Source organism: Scyliorhinus canicula, chromosome 10, assembly GCF_902713615.1.
Source record: "Scyliorhinus canicula chromosome 10, sScyCan1.1, whole genome shotgun sequence".
NCBI classification, from domain to species: Eukaryota; Metazoa; Chordata; class Chondrichthyes; order Carcharhiniformes; family Scyliorhinidae; genus Scyliorhinus; species Scyliorhinus canicula.
The window spans coordinates 85,905,429-85,931,183 of NC_052155.1; the positions used below are offsets into that span (position 1 = coordinate 85,905,429).

The following is a 25,755-nucleotide window of genomic DNA, read 5'->3' on the forward strand; positions in this document are numbered from 1 at the left end:
TGTTGGGGGAGGAGAAGAACACCTCTTTCTTTGAGCTGGATAGGGCTCATCAGTCGCTCCGGCGAATGAGCCACCAAGAGCTGTGATAGTCTGTTTCCACAGCTGTCAGCTGAAGGAGAAGGTGCTGAGATTGGCCAAACAGAATCGAGAAGTGAGGTGAGAACGCAGTGGTATTTGAATATACCAAGGCATCACGGTGGAGCTGGCCAGAAGGCGGGCGGCTTTTAACAGGCAAAGGCAGCGCTTTACAAGAGTAATGTGCAGTTCGGGGTGGTCTATCCGACAAAGTTAAGAGTTACACATAACTTCAAGTACTATTACTTTGAGACAGCGGAGGAGGTAGAGGCATTCTTGAGAGCCAAAGGATTGGGACTGAATCATAGAATAGTCATAGTTCCCCATACAGTAGAGAAGGAGGCCATTTGGCCCATCGAGTCTGCGCCAACCCTCCGAAGGAGCACCCTATCTTGGCCCACACCCCTACCCTATTTCCCTGACCCCCAACTAACCTTTTTGGGCACTAAAGGGTAATTTAGCATGGCCAATCAACCTAACCTGCACATATTTGGTCTGTGGGAGGAAGCCGGAACGTCCGCAGGAAACCCAGGCAACATACAACCTCCACACGGACAGTTACCCAAGGTCGGAATTTAACCCGGGTCCTTGGCGCTGTGAGGCAGAAATGTGAACCATTTTGCCACCGTGCTGCCCTAAATTTGACACAAACTGAGGTTGGACTTGTTTTCGTATGTTGTGGTTGGGAGGGGTAATGTGTTGTGGATTTTTCTCCTTTCATTTGGGTTTCATCATGTTTGGCTGTTGAGAGGGGCTGGGTGTGGTGGGGGTTCTGTTGAGTTTTGTATTAATTATGTGGGAGGAGGGGCCTCTGGTGGGGACCACCTTGCAAGCAAATCTGAGTTGGCTACTGAATGGGAGCAAGGTGGGTAGGGTCCGCCGCCGGCCAAGCTTGTGAGGACAGGTTTCAATGGGCTTGGGAAGTGTGATTGGGAGAGGGGTTGGTGGTGGGATGGGGAGTATGCAGAGAAAAGTGGTTTTGAGAGGAAATGGTTGGGGAGGTTTCTGGGAATGCGGGAGGGATATCTGGTTGACGGTGACTAGGGGTAGGGCCTGGGGTCAGGGGGCCATGGCACTGACTGAAAGGAGGGCAAGCGGGAGCTGAGAGACCGCAGTCTGAATGGTAACGTAGGCGAAGCTTGAGAGCTGATGTGGTGCTGTTGCAGGAGGGTGAAAGACCAGGTTCGGCTTCAGAAGGGTTGGGTGAGTCAGGTGTTCCACTCAGGCTTTGATACCAGGACCCGGGATTAGCGGTACTATTGGGTAAGAGATTTAGGCTTCAGATGGAGAAGGTGGTGGTGGATAAGGGGGCCAGGGACGTTATAGTAACAGGTGCATTGGAGGAAAGGTAAGTGGCGGGTTAATGTGTATGTCCTAAATTGGTGATTGAGGGTTTATGAAGAGGATGTTGGCTGCCATACCAAGTCTGGACACGCATCAGTTAACTTTAGGCGGGAATTTTAGGCGGAGATTTAAATACAGTGTTGCATCCGAAGATGTATCAGTCTAAGCTGTGCTCGTTGACCCCTTGGGTTTGGGGGGGGGGGGACGGTGCGAGATGAATATGTTGGCAACATTTCTGAAGGAACTGGGGGGACCGGACTCTTGGCGGTTCTTCTATCCAAGGGATGGGGCGTATTTCTTTTTTTCACCAGTGCATAATGTGTACTCAAGGATTGACTTCTTTATTATGCCGAGGTCATGGCTGTCTGAGGTAAGGAAAGCGGAATACATGCCGATTGTCATTTCGGACCATACTCCGCATATGGTGGATGTGGTCTTTGAGAAGAAACCTGCACAGAGGGCAGCGTGGAGTTTGGATTTGGGTTGCTAGCAGATCCGAGTTTTTGTGCGAGGGTTGAAAAGGTGATTGATGATTATGTGGGGTTCACTAAAAATGGGGAGGTCTCGCCGTTGGTGGTTTGGGAGGCACTGAAGGCAGTGGTAAGGGGGCGAGAACATCTCGTTTCAGACGCATGTGGATCGGGAGAGAAGAGAGGAGCGGCAGCGGCTGGTAGATGAAAGCTTGGGAAGTTGATGGGAAGTATGCGGAAGTCCCACTCCGGAGCTTTTGGTCAATAGAAAGGAACTGCAGGCATGTTTTGATCTTTTGTCTACAGGGAATGCGGTGCGTCAGTTGAGGCGGGCGAAGGGGTTAGTATACGAATATGGGGAAAAGGCTAGTCGCTTGATGGCGAGATATCTCCGCCGGCAGGTGGCCTCCAGGATGGGGCGAGGGGAGTGGTGGTGGCGTCGGAACAGGTGAACATGGCTATTTGAGAAGTTTTATAAAAGGCTTTATAGGCCGGAGCCCCCAGAGGATGTGTTGGATATGAGGGACTTCTTGGGATGGCTGGAGTGTCTTAAGGTAGGAGGGCAGAGAGGGAAGGGTTGGACGAGCCAATGGGGAGTGAGGAGGTTCAAACGGTGACAGGGAAGATGCAAATGGGTAAAGCACTGGGCCGTATGGATTCTTGGTGGAATTCTACAAGGAGTTTTTGGCTAGGTTGGCGCTGCTGTTGGTGGAGGTGTTTGAGGATGCGGTGGATAAGGGGGTGCTTCCGGAGACATTGGGACAGGCATCTATTTCACTGTTGTTAATAAAGGATAAGGACCCGGTGGAGTGTGGGTCGTATCGTCCAGTATCCCTGTTGAATGTGGATTGTAAGATTCTTGCCAAGGTGTTGGACCTTAGGTTGGAAGAATGTCTTCCTCAGGTGATTGGGGAAGATCAGACAGGATTTGTAAAGCGTACGCATTTGTCCTAGAATGTGCGGCGCTTATTAAATGTGGTGCTCTCCCATTATAAGGGGGAGAGCCGTAGGTGGGGGTGGCGTGGCTGCAGAGAAGGCATTTGATCGAGTAGATTGGAGTATTTGTTTACGGTGTTGGGGTGGTTTGGGATTAGGCCTACGTTTGTTTGCGAAGGTCAAATGGTTATATAAGGAACCAAAGGCGAGTGTTCGTACGAATGAGGTGAACTCAGGATATTTTCAGCTGCATAGGGGAACGAGGCAGGGGTGTCCCTTGTCCCCCCTCTTGTTTGCGCTGGCGATAGAGCCCTTGGCCATTGTGCTGAGCTGCTTGGATAAGTGAAGGAGGATAGTGAGGGGGGGGGGGGGGGGGGAAATAGGATGTGTCTCTGCCGATTACCTTATGTTGTGAACTGAATTTGTAAAAGATCGAGTGCTTTTTGGTTTCTTCTCCAGGGGTGGGAACTGGCTTGGGGGGATTGTATTCCGTGTGGCGACTACTCACTTCAAGTATTTAGAGATGCAGATGGCTCGAGACTGGGCACGGCTCCATAAATTTAATTTTACAAGCCTAGTAGGTAGGGTCAAAGCAGATTTGTTGAGATGGGACAGCCTCACCCTATCATTGGCAGGCCGGGTGCAGGCGGTAAAGATGAATATCTTGGCAGTGGTTTTTAGTTTTATTCCAGTGTTTACCTGTCTTTTTGCTGAAGGTTTTTTTTTTGTAGGGGTGAAACGGTTGATTTCAGCGTTTGCCTGGCAGGTACGGTAGCGGGGATTCGGAAGACAGTGCTTCAGAGAAAGCGATTTAGGCCGTGGGTTTAGCCCTTCCAAATCTGTTGTATTACTATTGGGCAGCAAACACTGAGAAGATGCGGGGCTGGCGTAAGGAGCCAGAGACAGTGTGGGTGAGGATGGAGGCGCAGGCTTTTGTAGGGGTCGGTTGCGGGTGCTGGCATCAACGCCGCTCCCGTTTGCCCCAGGGAAATACTGAGATAGTCTGGTGGTGTTGTGGAGGATGAATGTCTCAACTTCATTTGTGGTGCTGGAGTTAACATAGTTAAAGGTGATGCACAGGGCGCACCTGATGAGGTTGAGGGGGAGCCGGCTGTTTGAAGGGCTGTGAGACACTTGCGAGCGGGATGGGAGAGGTCTGGCCAATCATGTACATATGACTGCTCCTGCCCGAAGTTGGGGAAATTTTGGAGGTGGTTTTTCAGTACTGTATCGGCGATCCTGCATATGGATTTGGAGCCCTATTCCCCGGGAGCCATATTTAGGGTGTCGGACTTGCTGGAGCTCTAGACAGGTGCAGGGCAGATGCTTTAGCCGTCACCTTGCTGATTGCTCACAGGCAGGTCCTGATGGCGTGGAGGTCAGCTTCCCTGCCCTGAGCCTCAGTGTGGCTTGGGGACTTGATGGAGTTTCTGTATTTGGAGAAGGTTAAGTTTGTTTTGAAGGGGATGATGGAGGGGTTCCACAAGAGATGGGGCCTGTTTATTCTGCACTTTAAGGAGTTGGTTACCACCAGCTGCTAGGGGGAGGAGGTGTTTGCTAAGGGTAGGGGTGTTTCTTTGAGTTATTAGTGTATTGCTTGGTGGAGTGGGGCTAGGGGTTCTGTTGTTCTTGATGTTTTGCATTGTTTTGTTTTATGTCTAAAATATTAAAAACCGAATAAAGATATGAGCAAAAAACAACTTTATGTTATGCTTAGTAAGGGATCAAATAAAATTGAATGAAACTTTGCCGTATTGATTGAAATGAGTCAGCATCTGAGTTGATTATAGGAAGCTGATAGGTTTTGTGTGGGATTGCACCTCAAAAATTAGCTTTTTGCTACTTTTTTTGCAGGAGTATCAGACTTTGAGGTAATGACAGCTTTATGTAGTTGTTTGGGTAAAGAACAAATGAATAGAAAAGTGCAAGTGTTTGTGAAAAGATTCTTCCCCTACATAGGGCTGGTGCAGACTCGATGGGCCGGATGGCCTCCTTCTGCACTGTAAATTCTATGATATGTACTTTAATCTGCCATTATTTAATGCCCTCGAAAAGCCTGGCTTTGTGAAACATTGTTCAGGGAGAGAAAATTTTTTTAAATGAATGTTTGATTCCTCTTGGGTGACTTGCTATATTCAAGCCATAAATAAATCAAAGTGACCAATTTGCCACTCGATATAGGTTTGCAAAGGGCACAAAGTTGCAAGCTACAAAGAGCATGTTGATTATTCAACATTTGATGTTATTAATTACCTGAAAATTTTAAATATAAAAAATGTAAAATAAAGTGGGAACCTTTTACCGTGCAGTAGTTCTCCATGACATCACTGGTTTAGTATTATTCAAGCGGTACTAAATAAGGTCAGGAGGTTGTAGTGATGCTAAATAAGGAATTTGGAGGTTCAGTCATCAAATGCTGAACAGGCTGAACCTTTTCTTCTTACACAAAGCAGGAAGGCAAAATGTTGCTGATCAAGTACTCTTAAAGTTTCTGAATGCAAGGTTACTTCTTCACAAGTCATAAGATGACTGAACTACGTTCCTTTGACACAGAGGGCTATTTTTACTCAGTGGATCCTTGTATTAACACCAACAACCACTTCACCCTCAACCCTCAGAGGTCTTTGAATTTATTATGGCTTAATGCCATAATTTCCAGTACAGCTAACTTACAATTAATTCAGTTGAGTTAATAGAATCAGTTATGTGATTTTGCCAAACGTGTTATAACAATGTAAATAAATTACCTTGTCTTTGTTTATTCATTCAGTTATTATCTCAAGGAATTCCATAGGCTTGGTGAGGCATTGTTACTTCTTTATGGCCCCTTTACTCTTTGGATGAATATTGAGAGATAACAGCCTGTAATATGCTCCAGTTATTTCCACCACTACTGATATTGGGTTCATTGATATCCAACATCCTGACAGATTTTGTGCCCCAAATTGATATTTACATATTGATACCCAACGTGCTATGCCCGAGGAATTGATAAGAGGATTTTTTCCTTCCTTGTCAAATGTCCTAGATCCCTTTTTCCTTTTCAACTAACAGACTATGAGGCCTTGGCTCACAGTTATAGATGATGAAAATGAATTACTTCCTCCAAATAGCTGAATGAAAGGGCTCTTTAATGCCATGATGCTGCATTTTTGCAGGCAAGCGTAACAATCCAATTTCTGGTCTTGGCATTATTAGAGTGTACGCTGTTTTTGGCCAGGACGTCCCTGTGCTGCAGGGTGAATATCATATGTCGCCATCCTCTACTTTTAGACTAGCTTTTGTAAAATTGAGTTACAAAAATCAGATGTTGACAACTCCCTCGTTTGTATCAAAGAAGAGTTTCCTCAGATTTTTCTTCCACAATCGGGAATGTTAAGAAATTTCTATTAAGTTCTAATCACAGAATCACAGAATTGTTATGGTGCAGAAGGAGGTCATTGAGGCCATGGTGTCTGCACAGTTCTCCGATCGAGTATTGTGATTTAGTACCAATCCCCTGCCTTTTCCTTGTACCCCTGCACATTGCTTCCATTCAATTAACCATCTAATGCCCACTTGAATGCTTTGATTGAACCTGCCTCCAGCACACTTACGGCAGTGGATTCTAAACCCGAACCACTCATTGTATGAAAAAACAATTCTCTCATCACATTTGGTTCTTTTCCAAATCACTTTATATCTGTGCCCTCTCGTTCTTGATCTTTTTATGAGTGGGAACAGTTTTCCCTATCTACTCTGTCCAAACCGCTCATGATTTTTGAAGAGACAATTCCACGTGCATTTAAAAATCATACAATGTGGTGAGGATTAGTGGGAAGCCGTGGATTGGGAAGCCTTTAAAAACAGAGGACAACCAAAAAAGCAATCGGGGCGGGTGTGGGGGGGAGATAAAATATGAGTGTAAACTAGCTAGTTATATTGGATATTGGGCTACAGGAAAATACGGTTGGAAAAGTTGTAATTGGGAACAAAGAAATTGCAGAGGAACTGAATAAGTATTGTGCGTCAGTCTTCACAATAGAAGACACCAGTGGCATACTAGAACTTCAAGAGAGTCAGGGGGCAGAGGTGAGTGAAGTGGCTATCACTAAGGAGAAGCTTCTGGGGAAACTGAAAGGTCTGAAGCTGGATAAATCATCCGGACCCGATGTAATACACCCCAAGGTTCTGAAGAAGATAAAGGAGATAGCTGAGGAGATTGTGGAGGCATTGGTGGTGATCTTTCAGGAATCACTGGAGGACGATTGGAAAGTGGCAAATATAACACCCCTATTTAAGAAGGGAGGCAGAAGACAGGAAATTATAGGCCGGTTAGCCTGATTGTTGGTAAGATTTTTAGACTCTAATAATAATCTTTATTAGTGTCACAAGCTGGCTTACATTAACACTACAATGAAGTTACTGTGGAAAATCCACTCGTTGCCATACTATAGCACCTGTTTGGGTACACTGAGGGAGAATTCAGAACGTCTAATTCACCTAACAAGCACGTCTTTCGGGACTTGTGGGTGGAAACCGGAGCACTCGGAGGAAACCCACACAGACATGGGGAGAACATGCAGATTCTGCACAGTGACCTGACCCAAGCCGGGAATCGAACCTGGGTTCCTGACACTGTGAAGCAACAGTGCTAACCACTCTGCTTCTGTGCCATCCATTATTAACTTGGCATCACCACCAGCAGCAATCAAGCTTCTCCCGGTACAACAGTCGAAAACAATACAGGGAAATCCATTGTCAACTTGTCAGACTACACCCTTCAACCAGACGAAATCGAAGTCCTCAGCAGAGGGCTCAATTTCTGCACCACCACCAAAATGGACCCCATCAGTCTCGCGGCAGATACGGAGGAATTCATCAGGCGAATGAGGCTCCGGGAATTCTTCCACAGACCCCAAGAGGCCGACAGCGAACCCAGGGACACGACCAATGAACCGGAACAGCAGACCGCGAGATCTGCAGTGCAGCAACCGAAAAGGAAAGAGTCAAATTGGACCCCTCCGGAAGGCCGCTGCCCTAGACTCGACATGTATGCTCAAGCCGTCAGAAGTCGTGTCAATGCCAGATTCATCACTCGCAATCACAAGGCAGCCTCAAACGTCACCCAAGCACAACGCAACGCCATCCGCACTCTCAAGACCAACCGCAACATCGTCATCAAACCAGCAGACAAAGGAGGGGCCACCGTCATACTGAACAGAACAGACTACTGCAAAGAAGTATACCGACAACTCGACAACCAGGAACACTACAGGCAGTTACCCGCAGATCCAACCAAGGAACACATCCGCCAACTCAGCAGACTGATCAAGACCTTAGATCCAGACCTTCAGAACACCCTACGTGCTCTCATCCCACGTAATCCCCGCATTGGAGATCTCTACTGCCTCCCGAAAATACACAAGGCCAACACACCAGGCCGTCCTATCGTTTCAGGCAATGGGACCCTGTGTGAGAACCTCTCTGGCCACATCGAGGGCATCTTGAAACCCATCGTACAAGGTACACCCAGCTTCTGTCGCGACACGACGGACTTCCTACAGAAACTCAGCACCCATGGACCAGTTGAACCAGGAACATTCCTCGTCACAATGGATGTCTCAGCACTCTACACCAGCATCCCCCATGACGACGGCATTGCTGCAACAGCCTCAGTCCTCAACACCGACAACTGCCAATCTCCAGACGCAATTCTGCAACTCATCCGTTTCATTCTAGACCACAACGTCTTCACCTTCGACAACAAATTCTTCATCCAGACGCACGGAACAGCCATGGGGACCAAATTTGCACCTCAATATGCCAACATCTTCATGCACAAGTTTGAACAGGACTTCCTCACCACACAGGACTTTCAACCGATGCTATACACCAGATACATCGATGACATTTTTTTCCTTTGGACCCACGGCGAGACATCACTGAAACGACTACACGATGACATCAATAAGTTCCATCCCACCATCAAACTCACCATGGACTACTCTCCAAATTCAGTTCCATTCTTGGACACACTCGTCTCCATCAAGGACGGTCACCTCAGCACCTCGCTTTACCGCAAGCCCACAGATAATCTCACGATGCTCCACTTCTCCAGCTTTCACCCGAAACACATTAAAGAAGCCATCTCCTATGGACAAGCCCTCCGTATACACAGGATCTGCTCAGACAAGGAGGAGCGCAACAGACACCTACAGATGCTGAAAGATGCCCTCGTACGAACGGGATATGGCGCTCGACTCATTGATCGACAGTTCCACCGCGCCACAGCAAAAAACCGCACCGACCTCCTCAGAAGACAAACACGGGACACCACTGACAGAGTACCCTTCGTCGTCCAGTACTTTCCTGGGGCGGAGAAACTACGACATCTTCTTCGCAGCCTCCAACACATCATCAGCGAGGATGGACATCTTGCCAAGGTCATCCCCACACCCCCACTACTGGCCTTCAAACAACCGCGCAACCTCAAACAAACCATTGTTTGCAGCAAATTACCCAGCCTTCAGAACAGCAACCACAACACCACAAAACCCTGCCAGGGTAATCTCTGCAAGACATGCCAGATCATCGACATGGACACCACCATTACACGTGGAAACACCACCCACCAGGTACGCGGCGCATACTCGTGCGACTCGACCAATGTAGTCTACCTCATACGCTGCAGGAAAGGATGTCCCGAAGCGTGGTACATTGGCGAGACCATGCAGACACTGCGACAACGAATAAACGGGCATCGTGCGACTATCAACAGGCAGGACTGTTCCCTTCCAGTTGGGGAACACTTCAGCAGTCAAGGACATTCAGCCTCTGATCTCCGGGTCAGCATTCTACAAGGAGGCCTTCAGGAGACGCGACAACGCAAAATTGCTGAGCAAAAACTTATAGCTAAGTTCCGCACGCATGAATGCTGACTCAACCGGGATCTGGGATTCATGTCGCATTACATTCGGCCCCCACCAACAAGCCTGGACTTGCAGAGGCCTACCGACTGAACTGGCTTGGGACAATTCACACCTCTTTAACCTGGAGTTACCTCTCTCTCTGCATCTTTGATGATTTGATTGCCTGCAGGTGCTCGCATTCCGGGGCATCTCTGACTGTGTCTATATAAACATTTCTGGAACAAGCCTTTCCATTCACCTGAAGAAGGAGCCGTGCTCCGAAAGCTCGTGTTTGAAACAAACCTGTTGGACTTTAACCTGGTGTTGTAAGACTTCTTACTGTGCTCACCCCAGTCCAACGCCGGCATCTCCACACCCATTATTAAGGATGAGAAGTACTTAGACGTGCATGGTAAAATAGGACTGAGTCAGCATGGATTCGTCAAGAGGAGGTCATGCTTGACAAATCTATCAGAATTCTTTGAGGAGGCAGCGAAGAACTTAGACAAAAGAGAACCAGTGGATGTGATCTATTTGGATTTCCAGAAGGCCTTTGACAAGATACTGTACATGATAACTAAGATAAGAGCCCATGGTGTTCGGGGAAAGGTACTGTCATGGATAAAAGATTGGCTGACTAGCAGAAGGCAGAGAATGGAGATAAAGGGGTTCTTTTCAGGATGGCAGCCGGTGACTAGTGGTGTTCTGCAGGGATCAGTGTTGGGACCACAGCTATTCATGATATGTTTGCAGATGATACAAAGATATGTAGGGGGGGACAGGTTATGTTGAGGAAGCAGAGAGGCTGCAGAAGGACCTTGTAAAGTTCTTGTTGGAAGGCCTGATTTATATCACAAGAACACTTGTAGCTAAAGCAAAAGTGATTTATTAACATGAACTGTGGGTCAATTGTATACCAAACAACAGATGGATAACAGTATCAACATGCACAAGCAACCTCTCTTCCAGCACCACAGTCATTCTGAGGTCACCTGACTCGTAACATTCACTTATATACTAATGAGACTCCTAGTGGTCAGTCAGTGAATTACAACACAACCATAGAATATAGAACAGTACAGCACAGAACAGGCCCTTCGGCCCTCGATGTTGTGCCGAGCACTGTCCGCAACCAAGATCAAGCTATCCCACTCCTTGTCATTCTGGTGTGCTCCATGTGCTATCCAATAACCGCTTGAAAGTTCCTAAAGTGTCCGACGCCACTATCACAGCAGGCAGCCCATTCCACACCCTAACCACTCTCTGAATAAAGAACCTACCTCGGACATCCCTCCTATATCTCCCACCCTGAAGCTTATAGTTATGCCCCCTTGTAACAGCTTCATCCACCCGAGGAAATAGTCTCTGAACGTCCACTCTATCTATCCCCCTCACCATCTTATAAACCTCTATTAAGTCGCCTGTCATCCTCCTCCGCTCCAAAGAGAAAAGCCCTAGCTCCCTCAACCTTTCCTCATAAGATCTATCCTGCAAACCAGGCAGCATCCTGGTGAATCTCCTTTGCACCCTTTCCAATGCTTCCACATCCTTCCTATAGTGAGGCGACCAGACCTGCACACAATACTCCAAATGTGGTCTCACCAGGGTCATGTACAGTTGCATCATAACCCTGCGGCACTTAAACTCCCCTTCTCAGCAAGCATTCACTCAGCAACCACTGTGCCCCACACGATAACACCTCAGGGAAAAGAAAAACTACTTACCAGTCACCAGCCAATCGCTTACCTGCAGGCTGTGACGTCACGGTTCAACTTCTTTCTACTTCCACCTGCCCTCGAGTCTCCCGCTTGTTCTTTACTCGGCTGGGATCCTTACAGTGATAGTTTTTTTTTGGTTAGAGGAGGAGGTAGGGAGGGAAACACTGAAGAGGTGTGTGGGGTGTAACTGTCATTTGACAACAGCTCCTCCAGAAACGACTAGATACAGTGACCACAATGCACTGATGCAAATGTCACCCCCAACAGCTAATCAGCAGCTCCGTACTGCTGGCCTCTGCTGGATGAACCATGATTTCACTACAGACCTGGACAGGGTAGGAGAATGAGCAAAGAAGTGGCAGACCGAATACAATGTAGAAAAGTGTGAGGTTGTGCACTTTGTCAGGAAGAGTAGAGGCATAGACTATTTTCTAAATAGGAAAAGGCTTCGGAAATCAGAAGCACAAAGGGACTTGGGAGTCCTCGTTCAGGATTCCCTTAAGGTTAACATACAGGTTCAGTTGGCAGTTGCAAAGGCAAATGCAATCTAACATTCATGTCGAGAGGGCTAGAATACAAGAGCAGAGATGTACTGTTGAGGCCGCATAAGGGTCTGGTCAAACCCCATTTGGAGTACTGTGAGCAGGTTTGGGCCCCTGTCTAAGGAAGGATGTGTTGGCCTTGGAGAGGGTCCATAGGAGGTTTACAAGTATGATCCTGGGAATGAAGGACTTAATAATAATCTTTATTATTGTCACAAGTAGGCTTACGTTAACACTGCAATGAAGTGACTGTGAAAAATCCTTAGTCGCCACACTCCGGCGCCTGTTTGGGTACACTGAGGGAGAATTCAGAATGTCCAAATTACCTAACAGCATGTCTTTTGGGACCCTGGCGCTGCGAAGCAACAGTGCTAACCACTGTGCTATCCGGACTTGTCACATGAGGAGCGTTTGAGGACTCTGGGTCTGTACGTGATGGAGTTGAGAAGGGTGAGGGGGGGTATCTCATTGAAGCTTACAGAGTACTGAGAAGCCAAGATAAGAGTGAACGTAGAGAGGATATTTCCATTGGTAGGAGAAACTAGAACCCGAGGGCACAGCCTCAGACTGAAGGAACGATCCTTTAAAACAGAGATGAGAGGAATTTCTTCAGCCTGAGTGTAGTGAATCTGTGGAAGGCTGTGGAGGCCAAATCACTGAGCATCTTTAAGATAGAGATAGATAGCTTCTTGATTAGTAACTGGTTCGAGGGTTATAGAGAGAAGGCAGGAGAGTGGGAATGAGATCAGCCATGGTTGAATGGGGAGAGCAGGCACTAGGTGCTCCATTTTCCACCCACAGTCTATCTTTTGTTACCTTACTGTAGTGTGTTTGGTAGCACTACTGTATGTAACGTGTGTTACTGAATCCAGTTGCGGCAGAGGCTTTCCGCACCTTGATGAAGAAGTCGTCCAGAGCTATTGAAAGGTTTATTAACAGAATTTAACAACTGCGTGAGTTCTTACTTTAAGATCAATACCAGTAGAAAGGTTACAGCGTTTACATACAGTAGCTATGTCTGACCACACTAGTAGCCCTGAGCTAGATCTATGCTCCTGCTCTCGTCACCAAGAGAGGCAGAGAGCCGCTTGCGTCTTGTCATGTGACAGTACCTTTACGAAATGGGTGTTTAAAAAATGTACCTTTAAGAAATGGATGTTTGTCAGTGATGTCAGAGTGTGGGTGGAGCTGGTATGTCTGTCAGTTTTTGACTTTTGTTTTTGAGCAGGCTGCAGGGTGTGTTTTAGTTTCGTTTTTCAGTGTTGGAGCTGAATCCAAACCAAGCAAATGTACTGCTGTTCTCTCTGCCATCAAAAGACTATCTCTTGATCATTTGGTGAATTCAGAATTATAAATGTTCTCAGTAGTGAATGTAAACCTAATGTGCTTCTGTTGAAAGGTGTTTCTTCTGTCTTCTGGATGTTGTTTGGGAAGTTATTAAGCATTACTTATTGTTGTAAGTGTAGCCATCTGGGATGGCCACTTCCAGAACACAAAATGGAAGCTCACAGAAAACGTAGGGAAATATGGACAATGCTAGACAGCAAGCAGGCACAGTGCTTGAATGTATATTTGGGAAGCAGTTACCAGACGTAATCGAATCTCTGGGTCGATTAGCATATTGATGGCCCATCCGAGGACTAGCACTCAGGTAGTTGATACTGTTGCAGACATCCTGGCTCCAGAAAGACACAAACAAAGCAGGGCCAACGGCCACCTAAGACATGCCCAGCTATCAGGGCACCCACCCCTTTATTGGACAAGATCGATAACAATGATCGAGAAGCTGCCCAATTAATTGGGGCCAAGTTTAAGGCCCGCCTGAAAGCACGCAAAGCCCCTCCAAGTATAAGATAGAACCTCCACAAGAGATTCGCTCTCTTGGACTTGGTTCTCAAGCGGAGAGACCCGTCCACCAGCATCACCAGAAGCAAGTAAGTCCAAGGTCACCATCAGACGAACGACCTTAGCTGTTCTCTTGTCACCTCTTCGAACCCAACAGCCTCAGATCCGAACAACGGCCATTGTTCCTCTGACTATGTGGGCACCCAAAGTTAAGTAGAGGCGTTAGCGTTAGAGATAGTTTAGTTTGTAATACTGTTGTGCATGAGTAGATCTTACTGTGTGTTTAAATAAATAGTATTGACTTTGAACTAACTAACTGGTGTATTGGCTCTTTGATCGGTATTCGGTTTGAACCTTGTGGCAGTATCGAGAGATACTTGGCGACTAAATGTAAACATAATTAGGATTAAGGAAGGCGACATATTGACTGCTATATTGATAGCAAGTAAACAGAGCAACAGTATTCTTTGGGGGTTGTATTTGAATTAGTGGTAGCTAAGATGTTCACTGTAGGTTTTAAAAAGGTTAACTTGAGTTCATAGAATAAACATTGCTTTGCTTTAAAAAATACTTTTCGATTTCTGCTGTACCACACCTGTAGAGTGGGCTGTGTGCTCCCCATACCACAATCTATTAAAAGTTGTGGGTCAGGTGAACTCCATGATACACTTCGAGGTTCTCTAAACCTTGGCCCATAACAGTCTGGCTTTTATACTTGCCAGTGCTGCTCCCTAGTGACCTTTCAATTTCCCATTAACCCCTTATATACATACCCATGTAAAGATCACTAGTCTAAAGATGTATAGGTTAGGTGGATTGGCCATGCAAAATTGGCCCTTATTGTCCCAAAATGTGCTGATTAGGTGGGGTTACAGGGATTTGGTGGGGAAGTGGGCCTAGGTAGGGATGCTGTTTTGGAGGATCAACGTAGTCTCGATGAGCCAAATAGCCTCCTTCTGCATTCTACTGTAGGATTTTTATGGATTCTAGTGACTCCAGATTCACAGCAATGTGGTTGACTTTTAACTGCACTCAGGGATGAGAAATAAATGCTGGCCCAGACAGTGACGCCCACACCATGCCCCAAAGGGGCTAAAAAGAGTGAGGAACTTAAGGTAATTAATAACAGCAGATAAAAAGTATTGGAAAACTTTGAAAATAAATCAGACAAGTCTCCCAACACCTGATGGCCTGTATCCAAGGGTTCTAAAAGAGATATCTGCAGAAATAGTGGATGGCTTGTTAATCATATTTTGTAAGTTTGCTGGATTCTTGAAGCATCCCAGTGGATTAGAAGCTAGCAAATGTACTCCACTTTTTAAGAAAGGAGACCGAGAACAGGGAACTACAAGCTAGTTAGTCTGATATCAGTTGTCAGAAAAACATTAGAATCTATTATTTATTCATTTGTAAAATTTGAAGTATCCAATTAAATTTTTTTCCCAATTAAGGGGCAATTTAGCATGGCCAAGCCACTTACCCTGCACATCTTTGGGTTGTGGTGGGGGGGGGGGGGGGGGGGGGGGGGTAGGGTTAGTGACTCCAGATTCACAGCAATGTGGTTGACTTTTAACTGCACTCAGGGATGAGAAATAAATGCTGGCCCAGACAGTGACGCCCACACCACGCCCCAAAGGGGCTAAAAAGAGTGAGGAACTTAAGGTAATTAATAACAGCAGATAAAAAGTATTGGAGAACTCCCCCTTGATCTCCTGGTTCCAATGTTCGGCTTGGTTGAGTCCCTTGTTTCCTTGACCCACCCCCTCCTCTCCTCTCTTTCTCCCCCCACTCCCCCAGTGCTGGCGCAAATCTTTTGTACAAGTCAGCCGGGAAACCGTCCGGTCCCGGCACCTTCTCCGCCTACATGGAGCTAATACTCTAATACTCTCCATGACCTCACCCAGTTCTAGCGGTGCTTCCAGGCCCTGTTTCCTGTCCTCCCGACATGTCCAGTCCATCAAGGAACTACTTCATCACCGACTCCCCTGCTACGGGCTCTGAGGTGTACAGCCCCCAGCAGAAGGTCTGAAAGGCCTTGTTGATCTTGTCCAGTTCTGCTATTAATTTGCCTCTGCCATCCCAAATTTCATAAATTTCCCTCGTGGCTGTCTGCTTTCTCATCTGGTGAGCCAGCAGGCGGCTGGCTTTGTCTCCATGTTCGTATAGGATCCCCCGTGCCTGGCGGAGTTGGTGCACTGCTTTCCTTGTGGAGAGTAGATCAAAGTACATCTGTAGCTTTTTCCTCTCTGTTAGGAGCTCTACGGTTGGGGCCTTGGAGTATTGCCGATCTACCTCCAGTATTCAGTCAACTAGCTGTTGCCTAGCTGCCCTCTCTTCACTATTGTCTGTGCTTTATAAGCGATAATTTCTCCCCTGATCACAGCCTTCAGCGCCTCACAGAATGTGGAGGGTGAGACCTCCCCGTTCTGGTTATTAGTAATATACTCTTCTATGGCCTGTGATATTTTCTCACAAAAAGCCTTATTGGCCAGTAGGGCCGTGTCCAACCTTCATGGGGGATGTTGGGCGCTCCCATCTCCAACCTCAGATCCATCTAATGTGGAGCGTAGACGGAGATTACGATTGCAGAGTACTCCACCCTCACCAGTCCTGGAAGCACCGATTTTCCCACTACAAAGGAGTCGATCAGAGAATAGACGTTATAAACTTGGGAGAAGAAGGAGAACTCCTTCTCCCCTGGGTGGATGAACCACCATGGGTTCACCGCCCCCATCTGTTCCATGAATGTACCAAGTTCTTTCGCCATGTTTAAGGTGTTTCCTTTTTTAGGGTTTGACCTGCCTGTCCGTCGGTCCTGTATGCAGTTAAAGTCCCCCACCCATGAGCAGTCGGTGCGTATTATGTTGCCGATTTCAGTCATGGTCTTCTTTGAAAACTCGTCCCAGTTGGGAGCATACATGTTCACCAGGACTACCGGTGCCCCGTCTAGGGCACTGCTGACCATGACGTACTGTCCCCCTGGGTCCGTAACCATCTTTGTCGCCGTGAACTTTATCCTCTTATTTCACAAAATGGCTTCCCCTGGCCATCGTCCCGTAGTAGACATGGTGGGTCTGACCCACCCAGCCCTTCCTTACCTGCAGTCGGTCCTTCTCCCTCAGGTGCGACTGTTGGAGGAAGACTGTGGACTTTCATGTTTCTCAGGTGGGTGAAGACTCTGCATCGTTTCACAAAACTGTTAAGTCTCCTAACGTTTCAGGTGACTATCCTGGTAGGGGGTTTTGCCCACCGCGCCTGTGGGATCTGGTTTAGCACAGGGCTAAAGAGCTGCCTTTTAAAGCAGATCAAGGCAGGCCAGCAGCACGGTTCAATTCCCGTGCCAGCCTCCCCGAACAGGCGCCGGAATATGGCGACTCGGGGCTTTTCACAGTAACTTCATTTGAAGCCTACTTGTGACAATAAGCGATTTTCCAAAATGGCTGCCAACTGTGCGGGCACCTTGTGGATGGGCTTCTGGACTCCGGGGTTTCCCTTTGCCCAGGGACCCTCCAAAGTGGTTGCTTGCAGCGCCGTTTTGTTCCACGTTGCCACGTGTGGCCTGCTGTAGCCTGTCTAATGTCCTCCACCTTTCCTCACCTATTTCTCCCTTACAGTGCTCCCCACTTTCTCACCCCCCCCCCATTAGCCCTTTCCCCTTCCCCCTATTTCTTTCCCACCTTATCCCCCGTCTCCGAAATCTACCCCACCTCATGAATCCCGGTACTAGCTACCCCGCTAGTGTGGTGGCCCCTCCCCCTCCTGGGAGTTGTTATACTTCGTTCCGTTGCCCGTTCTCTGGCCTCCCTACCCATTCTTTCCGTCTTACCCTGTGCTTATCTGCACACAGCTCCTCCTTCCCTTTTTCACTGCTTTCATCTTCCAAAGCGAGGCCATGCTCTCCCGTGTAAAGCGGCCGCTGTGGCAATGGTTTGGTGTTGGGTGTACAGGCTATAGCGGGGGAGAGAGCTCTTTTCTGCTCCCCTCTTATGTTAAAATCTTGTTTTAGAGTCACGTTCTGCGGGCTTCTCATCACTGCCCCGGCTGCTGCCGCTTTTCCATCCCATGCTCTGTGACGAACTTTTCCCTGTCCGCAGGGACCATGAAAAAGTGCTCTCTGCCTGGATATATGACCCAGATCTTGGCTGGGTACAGCATTCCGAACCGTACGCCGCTCTTGTGCAGCGTGGCTTTCGCTTTGTTGAATTCGGCCCGGCACTTTTCTGGGTCAGACCCAATGTCCTGGTATGTCTGGATCTTGTGTCCTTCCCAGCTGTGGTTTTTGGACTGCCTGACCCAGAGCAGGATTCTCTCTTGGTCTTGGTACCCGTGCAGTTTTGCAATTATCGCCCTCAGCTGGTCCCCGGCTTTGGTCGGAGCGATCGGTGTGCTCTGTCGATTTCTGGTGGGTTAGGGAAGCTCTCCCTTCCCACCAGGTTACTCAGAATTTGGGCCATGTATTTGTGGGATACCTACCTTCGATTCCCTCCAGTAGGCCCACTGTTCATAAGTTCTGCCACCTCGACCGGTTCTCTTGGTCTTCAACCTTTTCTTTCAGGTTGACTTGTGTTGCAGCCAGCTTCACCACCTCCTTTTCCAGGGTGACAATCCGGTCGCTCTGGTCCTCTGCAGCTTTTTCCAGGTCTTTGATCGTCGCTTCCTGAAAATGAAAATTGCTTATTGTCACGAGTAGGCTTCAATGAAGTTAGTGTGAAAAGCCACATTCCGGCGCCTGTCCGGGGAGGCTGGTACGGGAATCGAACCGTGCTGGTGGCCTGCTTGGTCTGCTTTAAAAGCCAGCGATTTAGCCGAGTGAGCTAAACCAGCCCGAATCCTGGGCCTCCAGTCGCTTTTCGGCCAGTGCCAATCGCATGTGCGGCAGAGCTTCGGCCACCACAGCGTGGATGTCCGATTTTGTCTCCTCCCAATGTTCCCTCAACACTCTTAAGAGGAACGTTCTCCAACCAGCCCCTGGTGAGGGGGGGGCTTCTTGTGCGGCGGGTCGGACCCTCTCACTCCAGTGAAGTCCTGGTTCGCCACCTTGTGCGCAAGTTGGCACGTCCGTCTGCAGCTTGTCCAAGCTCTGCCCACTCTTGGTCTCCACCTGGCCCCTCCGCTGGCTCTTATTTGGCATCCTCTCCTCCGTTGTTCTGCTAGTGTTGTCGGGATGGTTTGCTCAGTTTTCAGGCGTTTTTCAGGTAGAAAGCGCCTGTTTTTCAGGTGCGCGGGAGGAGAGCCACCTGATGTGCGACTTCTCAGCACATCCCAGACACCGGAAGTCGACCCTGGAATCTATTAATAAGGACGTCTGAATAATGCACTTAAATTAAACTTGATCAAAGTCAACATGGGAAAGGGAAATAGGTTTGGACAAATGTATTTCAATTTTTTGAGGATTTAATTAGTAAGATAGATAAAGGAGAATGATTAAATGTAAGATGCACAAAAGGTTAATATAAATGCAAGATTGGGGCTCATGGACCAGAAGATGTAGAAGTAGGCTATTGGCCCATCGAATCTGCTCTGCCATTCAATGAGATCAGGATTGATCGGATATGAACGATAATCTTTAATTCCACTTTCCCATCTTATTCCCATAACCCTTGATCCCCCTACCAATAAAAAGTATGTCTATCTCAGTCTTGAGTTGGAGGTAATATATTCACATGGGTGGAGGGTTGGTTAATGGCCAAGAAGAAGAAAATTGAGATAAATGGAACATTTTCGAATTGACGGCATGTAATGAGTGGAGTGCTGCAAGGCTCAATGCTCAGGCTACAGCTATTTACAATCTATATTACTGATCTAACCTATATCAACTGCACTCCAGTGCTGTTTCTTCCTTGCAAAAGTCCTAAATGCTTCTTAGGTGGAAGAACAGTTATACATATTTACAAGTAATCGCCTACTCCAGTGGGTAAAATAAGTTCAAAATTTCCAACATACAGTTCTGATGCAACCACATGATGTTTCCAGCTGCCACAGTCTCGTGCCAGGGATTTCTTTCAATGAGCGGTTGTGACCTCAGGGTCATAGCCTGTTCTCTCTTACCAGATATCCCGCTTATATTAGCCGATTGGGCACCATGCCCGCCATCTCCTGAGGTTGCTGGCCAGCTTCCCATCAGGTAGCCATTAATTTACTCTTAAAAGCATTATTTGAGGCCTTGCTAAGGCAGGGATGGGAGTAGGCAATTCATTGACATCCAGAACAGATTTCTGCCCACTGCCTAGGCATGTAAAAGTCAGTGCATAATAGTGTGTGGCATTGTCTCCATGTTTAAGAGGAGAAATGCTTTGAAGGCTGTGCACCAAAAGGCTCACTAGATTGCTCCCTGGGATGAGAAGGTTCTATAGAACCTATGGAATCCTTACAGTACAGAAGGCAGCTATTTGGTCCATCGAATCTGCACCAATCCTCTGAAAGAGCGCTCCACCTGGACCCACTGCCTCATCCTACCCCCAGAACTCCATCCAACCTGCACATCCTTGGACGCCGAGGGGCAATTTAGCATGGCCAATCCACCTAACCTGCATATTTTTGGAGGTGGGTGGAAGAACGTGCAAACTCCACACAGTCAGCCAAGGCCTGAATTGAAACCAGGTCCCAGACGCTGTGAGGCAGCAGTGCTAACCACTGTGCTACCGTGCTGCCCCAATTGTCCTTAGATGAGAGATGAATAAATTGGACCTGTAATCTCTGGAGTTTAGAAGAAAGAGGGCATTTGCATTGAAACCTACAAGATTCTGAACGGCTTGGCAGATTAAACAAAGGTTGTTTCGCCTTTCTGGAGTATATGAACATAGGGGCAAATAGGGGCAAAACTTTAGGATTGAAATTAGAAATTACTTCACTCAAAGTATTATGAACCTTTTGAATGTTCTACCCCAGCTGTTGGAGATGCTCCATTATTGAATATACTTGAGACTAATATAGACAGTTTGGGAGTTTCAGGGAGTCATGCGATATGGGGAGTACTTGAAAAAGTGGAGTTAAGTCTGATGATAGATCATGATCCTATTGAAAGGTGGAGCAGGCTTAATGAGCCATCTCGCCTACTCCCAGTTATTATGTTCTCCCTATCACAGTTTTTCTAGTGATCTCATTCTTAATGCAAAGATGTCTATGAATTACTTTCACTTGTTTGAGGTGAGGTTGGAGGGGGCAGGCAAAATTAGTTTAAGGAGATGGTTAATATTGTAGTAAAGAAGCAAAGCATTTCTTTGTTCTCTAGGAGTGGAGGTATTGAGTGCAACAGCAAGGAAGCAATGCTGAAGCTTTATAAAGCTCTGGTTAGGCCTTAACTGTAGTGTTTGTCCCGTTCTGGTAACCCTACTTTAGAAAGGATGTGAAGGCCTTGAGACTGCCAAAGAGATTTATCTTGATGTTTCCAAAGTGAGGGAATTAAGCTGCAAAATTAGGTTGGATAAGCTGGGGGTGTTCTCATTGGAACATTTGATAGAGGTGTACAAGATTTATGCCACATTTTGGTAATTTGGACAAAGAAAAGTACTCCCATTAATTGATGGTACAAGTGGATGGAGAATTAAGGTTTCAGGAAAGTGATACAAGGCAGATATGCGATATAAAGTTTTGACACAGTGAGTGTCCCTTGAACTCGTTTACAAGGATATTGGGAACAGAGGATAAATTATTTCATAGGGAAATTGGATGGGTACATAGAACATAGAACATAGAACAGTACAGCACAGAACAGGCCCTTCAGCCCTCGATGTTGTGCCGAACAATGATCACCCCACTTAAACCGTATACCCGTAACCCAACAAACCCCCCATTAACCTTACACTACGGGCAATTTTAGCATGGCCAATCCACCTAACCCGCACATCTTTGGACTGTGGGAGGAAACCGGAGCACCCGGAGGAAACCCACGCGCACACGGGGAGGATGTGCAGACTCCACACAGACAGTGACCCAGCTGGGAATTGAACCTGGGACCCTGGAGCTGTGAAGCATTGATGCTAACCACCATGCTACCGTGAGGCCCCTAAATTGAGAGAAATTGAGGTACTTGAGAGAAATAAAGTTGGAGGGCTAGGGGGAATGGGATTGATTGGATTCTTTAACAGAGAGGGGATGCATGGCCCGCTGTGTCCTGTGATAACTCTTATGACTATGGGATAACCCTGGAGTGATTGAGTGGTTTCAACAGAGGAGGCTGTGGCCCAATGGGACCTTAATTTGGTCCAACTAGATTGGTTAATGTGGGGCTAAACCAAAAATGTTCCAGCTTTTCAAATTTGAGCAAGTGGAAATGACCAGAGTGGGAGAGAGTAAGAATTTTATTTGTGTTACAATCCCAGTTGATGTTACAACTGGGTGGGAAGATCGCAGATCAGAAGATCGTAATTTTTCTTTTCAGGGATGTGATCTTTTTATGGTGGTGGGGGTTTCCAGTCAACTGGGCTGTTTTGTCCTGGATGGTGTCTTGCTTCTCGAGTGTTGTTGGAGCTCCACTCACCCAGGCAAGTGGAAAGTGTTCCATCACAGTCTGGACTTATGCCTTGTAGATGATGGACAGGCTGTAGGGAGTCAGGCGCTGCAGAATTCCCAGCCTCAGTAGGCATGGACAGTTTAAGAGTCTGAGGAGCTGTTCTGAAGACTGCAGTGCAGTTTCTTCACCTGATGTTTTCCTTGACCAGCACAAAGATGCATTTAAAATACACTGCTGTGTAAATAATTTGTATCTATTTTGTTCTAGACAGCAGAAGATATTTTGGAGTTTTCATCTGATAACGAAACCGTAAAAGAAACTGAGCTGTGCACAAAGCCCAGACCATCTCTTTCTGTACAACCGACTGTATTTACTTGTGAATCTGAACATGACAAGACATCTGTCAGATCAGCGAGCGATTGGTTGAAAAGTGCACAAGCATTTCTACGGACACCTGAGAAGCAAAAGAGAAAACAATTTAAAACCCCGCAAGATTCTGCCAAAAAGAGGAAGAAATTTGTAAGGTTAGTCAGGATGCCATTTTATATCTTTTATTTGATAAAAGCAAATACTGAAGATTTATTGATCATCCACTATTTTCTTGCAATAATTTTACATTTGGAATTTCTCTTCAAATAGTTTATGAATTTCATAGAAGATTAGTGAGAAATATCAGACTAGTTAGTACTACTAAGTAATCCTATAAAAATCACAATAGGCTATCACTTCTGGGATAAATTTTGGTTGTACCAAACAATGCTGGCAGACATTCATAGAATTATTCATAGAAGAGATGGCTAGGGAAATTGCAGATGCACTAGTGATAATTTACCGAAATTCACTAGACTCTGGGGTGGTCCCGGTGGATTGGAAATTAGCAAACGTGACGCCACTGTTTAAAAAAGGAGGTAGGCAGAAAGCAGGAAATTATAGGCCAGTGAGTTTAACTTCGGTAATAGGGAAGATGCTGGAATCTATCATCAAGGAAGAAATTGCGAGGCATCTGGATAGAAATTGTCCCATTGGGCAGACGCAGCATGGGTTCGTAAAAGGCAGGTCATGCCTAACTAATTTAGTGGAATTTTTTGAGGACATTACCAGTGCAGTAGATAACGGGGAGCCGATGGATGTGGTATATCTGGATTTCCAGAAAGCCTTTGACAAGGTGCCACACAAAAGGTTGCTGCATAAGATAAAGATGCATGGCATTAAGGGTAAAGTAGTAGCATGGATAGAGGATTGGTTAATTAATAGAAAGCAAAGAGTTGGGATAAATGGGTGTTTCTCTGGTTGGCAATCAGTAGCTAGTGGTGTCCCTCAGGGATCCGTGTTGGGCCCACAATTGTTCACAATTTACATTGATGATTTGGAGTTGGGGACCAAGGGCAATGTGTCCAAGTTTGCAGATGACACTAAGATGAGTGGTAAAGCGAAAAGTGCAGAGGATACTGGAAGTCTGCAGAGGGATTTGGATAGGTTAAGTGAATGGGCTCGGGTCTGGCAGATGGAATACAATGTTGACAAATGTGAGGTTATCCATTTTGGTAGGAATAACAGCAAACGGGATTATTATTTAAACGATAAAATATTAAAGCATGCCGCTGTGCAGAGATACCTGGGTGTGCTAGTGCATGAGTCACAGAAGGTTGGTTTACAGGTGCAACAGGTGATTAAGAAGGCAAATGGAATTTTGTCCTTCATTGCTAGAGGGATGGAGTTTAAGACTAGGGAGGTTATGTTGCAATTGTATAAGGTGTTAGTGCGGCCACACCTGGAGTATTGTGTTCAGTTTTGGTCTCCTTACTTGAGAAAGGACGTACTGGCGCTGGAGGGTGTGCAGAGGAGATTCACTAGGTTAATCCCAGAGCTGAAGGGGTTGGATTATGAGGAGAGGTTGAGTAGACTGGGACTGTACTCGTTGGAATTTAGAAGGATGAGGGGGGATCTTATAGAAACATTTAAAATTATGAAGGGAATAGATAGGATAGATGCGGGCAGGTTGTTTCCACTGGCGGGTGACAGCAGAACTAGGGGGCATAGCCTCAAAATAAGGGGAAGTAGATTTAGGACTGAGTTTAGGAGGAACTTCTTCACCCAAAGGGTTGTGAATCTATGGAATTCCTTGCCCAGTGAAGCAGTTGAGGCTCCTTCATTACATGTTTTTAAGGTAAAGATAGATCGTTTTTTGAAGAATAAAGGGATTAAGGGTTATGGTGTTCGGGCCGGAAAGTGGAGCTGAGTCCACAAAAGATCAGCCATGATCTAATTGAATGGCGGAGCAGGCTCGAGGGGCCAGATGGCCTACTCCTGCTCCTAGTTCTTATGTTCTTATGTTCTATACAATTATTGAAGTTTAAAATACAGAATGTGGTGTTCACCCCATCATGTTTGTGCTGACTGAAAAATAACTATCCAACCTGATCCCTGTTTCCAGCTCATGATCTGTAGCCTTGTAGTTATGGCACTTTAAATGCATATTCAAGTGATTTTTAAATACGATGAGTATTTCTGCCTCAATTACTCTTTCAATAAATGACTTCCAGACCTTTCTGGGCTATAACACTTCTCCTGAACTCCCTCTAATCCTTCCAACAAAATCACTTCAAATCTATGCTGTCTGATTATTGAGGATTATTTTCAAATACATTCTGAATACATGTACGCAAGATTTCTTAATGTTGTGCTAATTGTATATGCAAAGCTAAAAGCAGAAACGGCTATTTAACCACATTTTTAAAAATCGAACCAATTCCAACTAAGCCGACTGTTCTGAATACAGGTGTGATGATGTATGAATAGAAGGAATTAAACTGAAAATGAGATTGGGTATTGGCTTGGGCTACAAGTATACACGCATTCAATAAATTGCAAAGCAAAAAAAAACCTGACGTGCACAAAGCACAGTTTGCAGCAGTGGTAGGTTCAGAAGTAACCGAAGGTGGTGCTAAAGTCAAAAGATTTATTTTCTTTCCGGTTTGAGGGTGTGCCCATGTCCAGATAATTTAATTGATTGATGCTTCAGTTTGTTTTTTAATGTTTTGGAATGCACAGTAATACAAATCGCAAATGATGTCTCTATAGAATCCGACAGTGCAGAAGTGTGCACCAACCCTCTAAAAGAGCACCATATCTAGGCCCACTCCGCCGGGGTGACCCGATCCGTGTAACCCCACCTAACCTGCACATCTTTGGACACTAACAGGCATTTAAAGAATATATATACATTTTTATTGGTATTTTCCAGTTTTTAGCGGAACTGCTCAAATGTATCTGGTATTTATAACAAGAATTCTTTCTTATTTACAATGATTTTGACATGAGGTTCTCTCTCCCCCCTCCCACCCCTTTCTTTGTTGGTAGCTTAGTTTCCCTCTTAGTGTTGCCGCCTTCCCTGGGCATCACATACTGCATGCCACTTCTTTCTGTTGGGGGTTTAATTTTTATTGTTGGGGGGGAAGGGGGAACTGCATGGCCCTCACCTCC

The 25,755-nt window shown here is 46.4% G+C and overlaps 1 protein-coding gene across 7 annotated transcripts in view; it reads left to right on the top strand.

The window, feature by feature from the left end:
* Positions 1-25,755, top strand: part of spidr (scaffold protein involved in DNA repair) — a 417,755-nt gene that overhangs the window by 117,253 nt on the left and 274,747 nt on the right. For all 7 annotated transcript variants that reach the window (XM_038809295.1, XM_038809300.1, XM_038809296.1 and 4 more), the window contains one exon: positions 22,540-22,796. In XM_038809295.1, the coding sequence (XP_038665223.1) occupies positions 22,540-22,796 (257 nt within the window). The remainder of the gene's footprint in view (positions 1-22,539; positions 22,797-25,755) is intronic.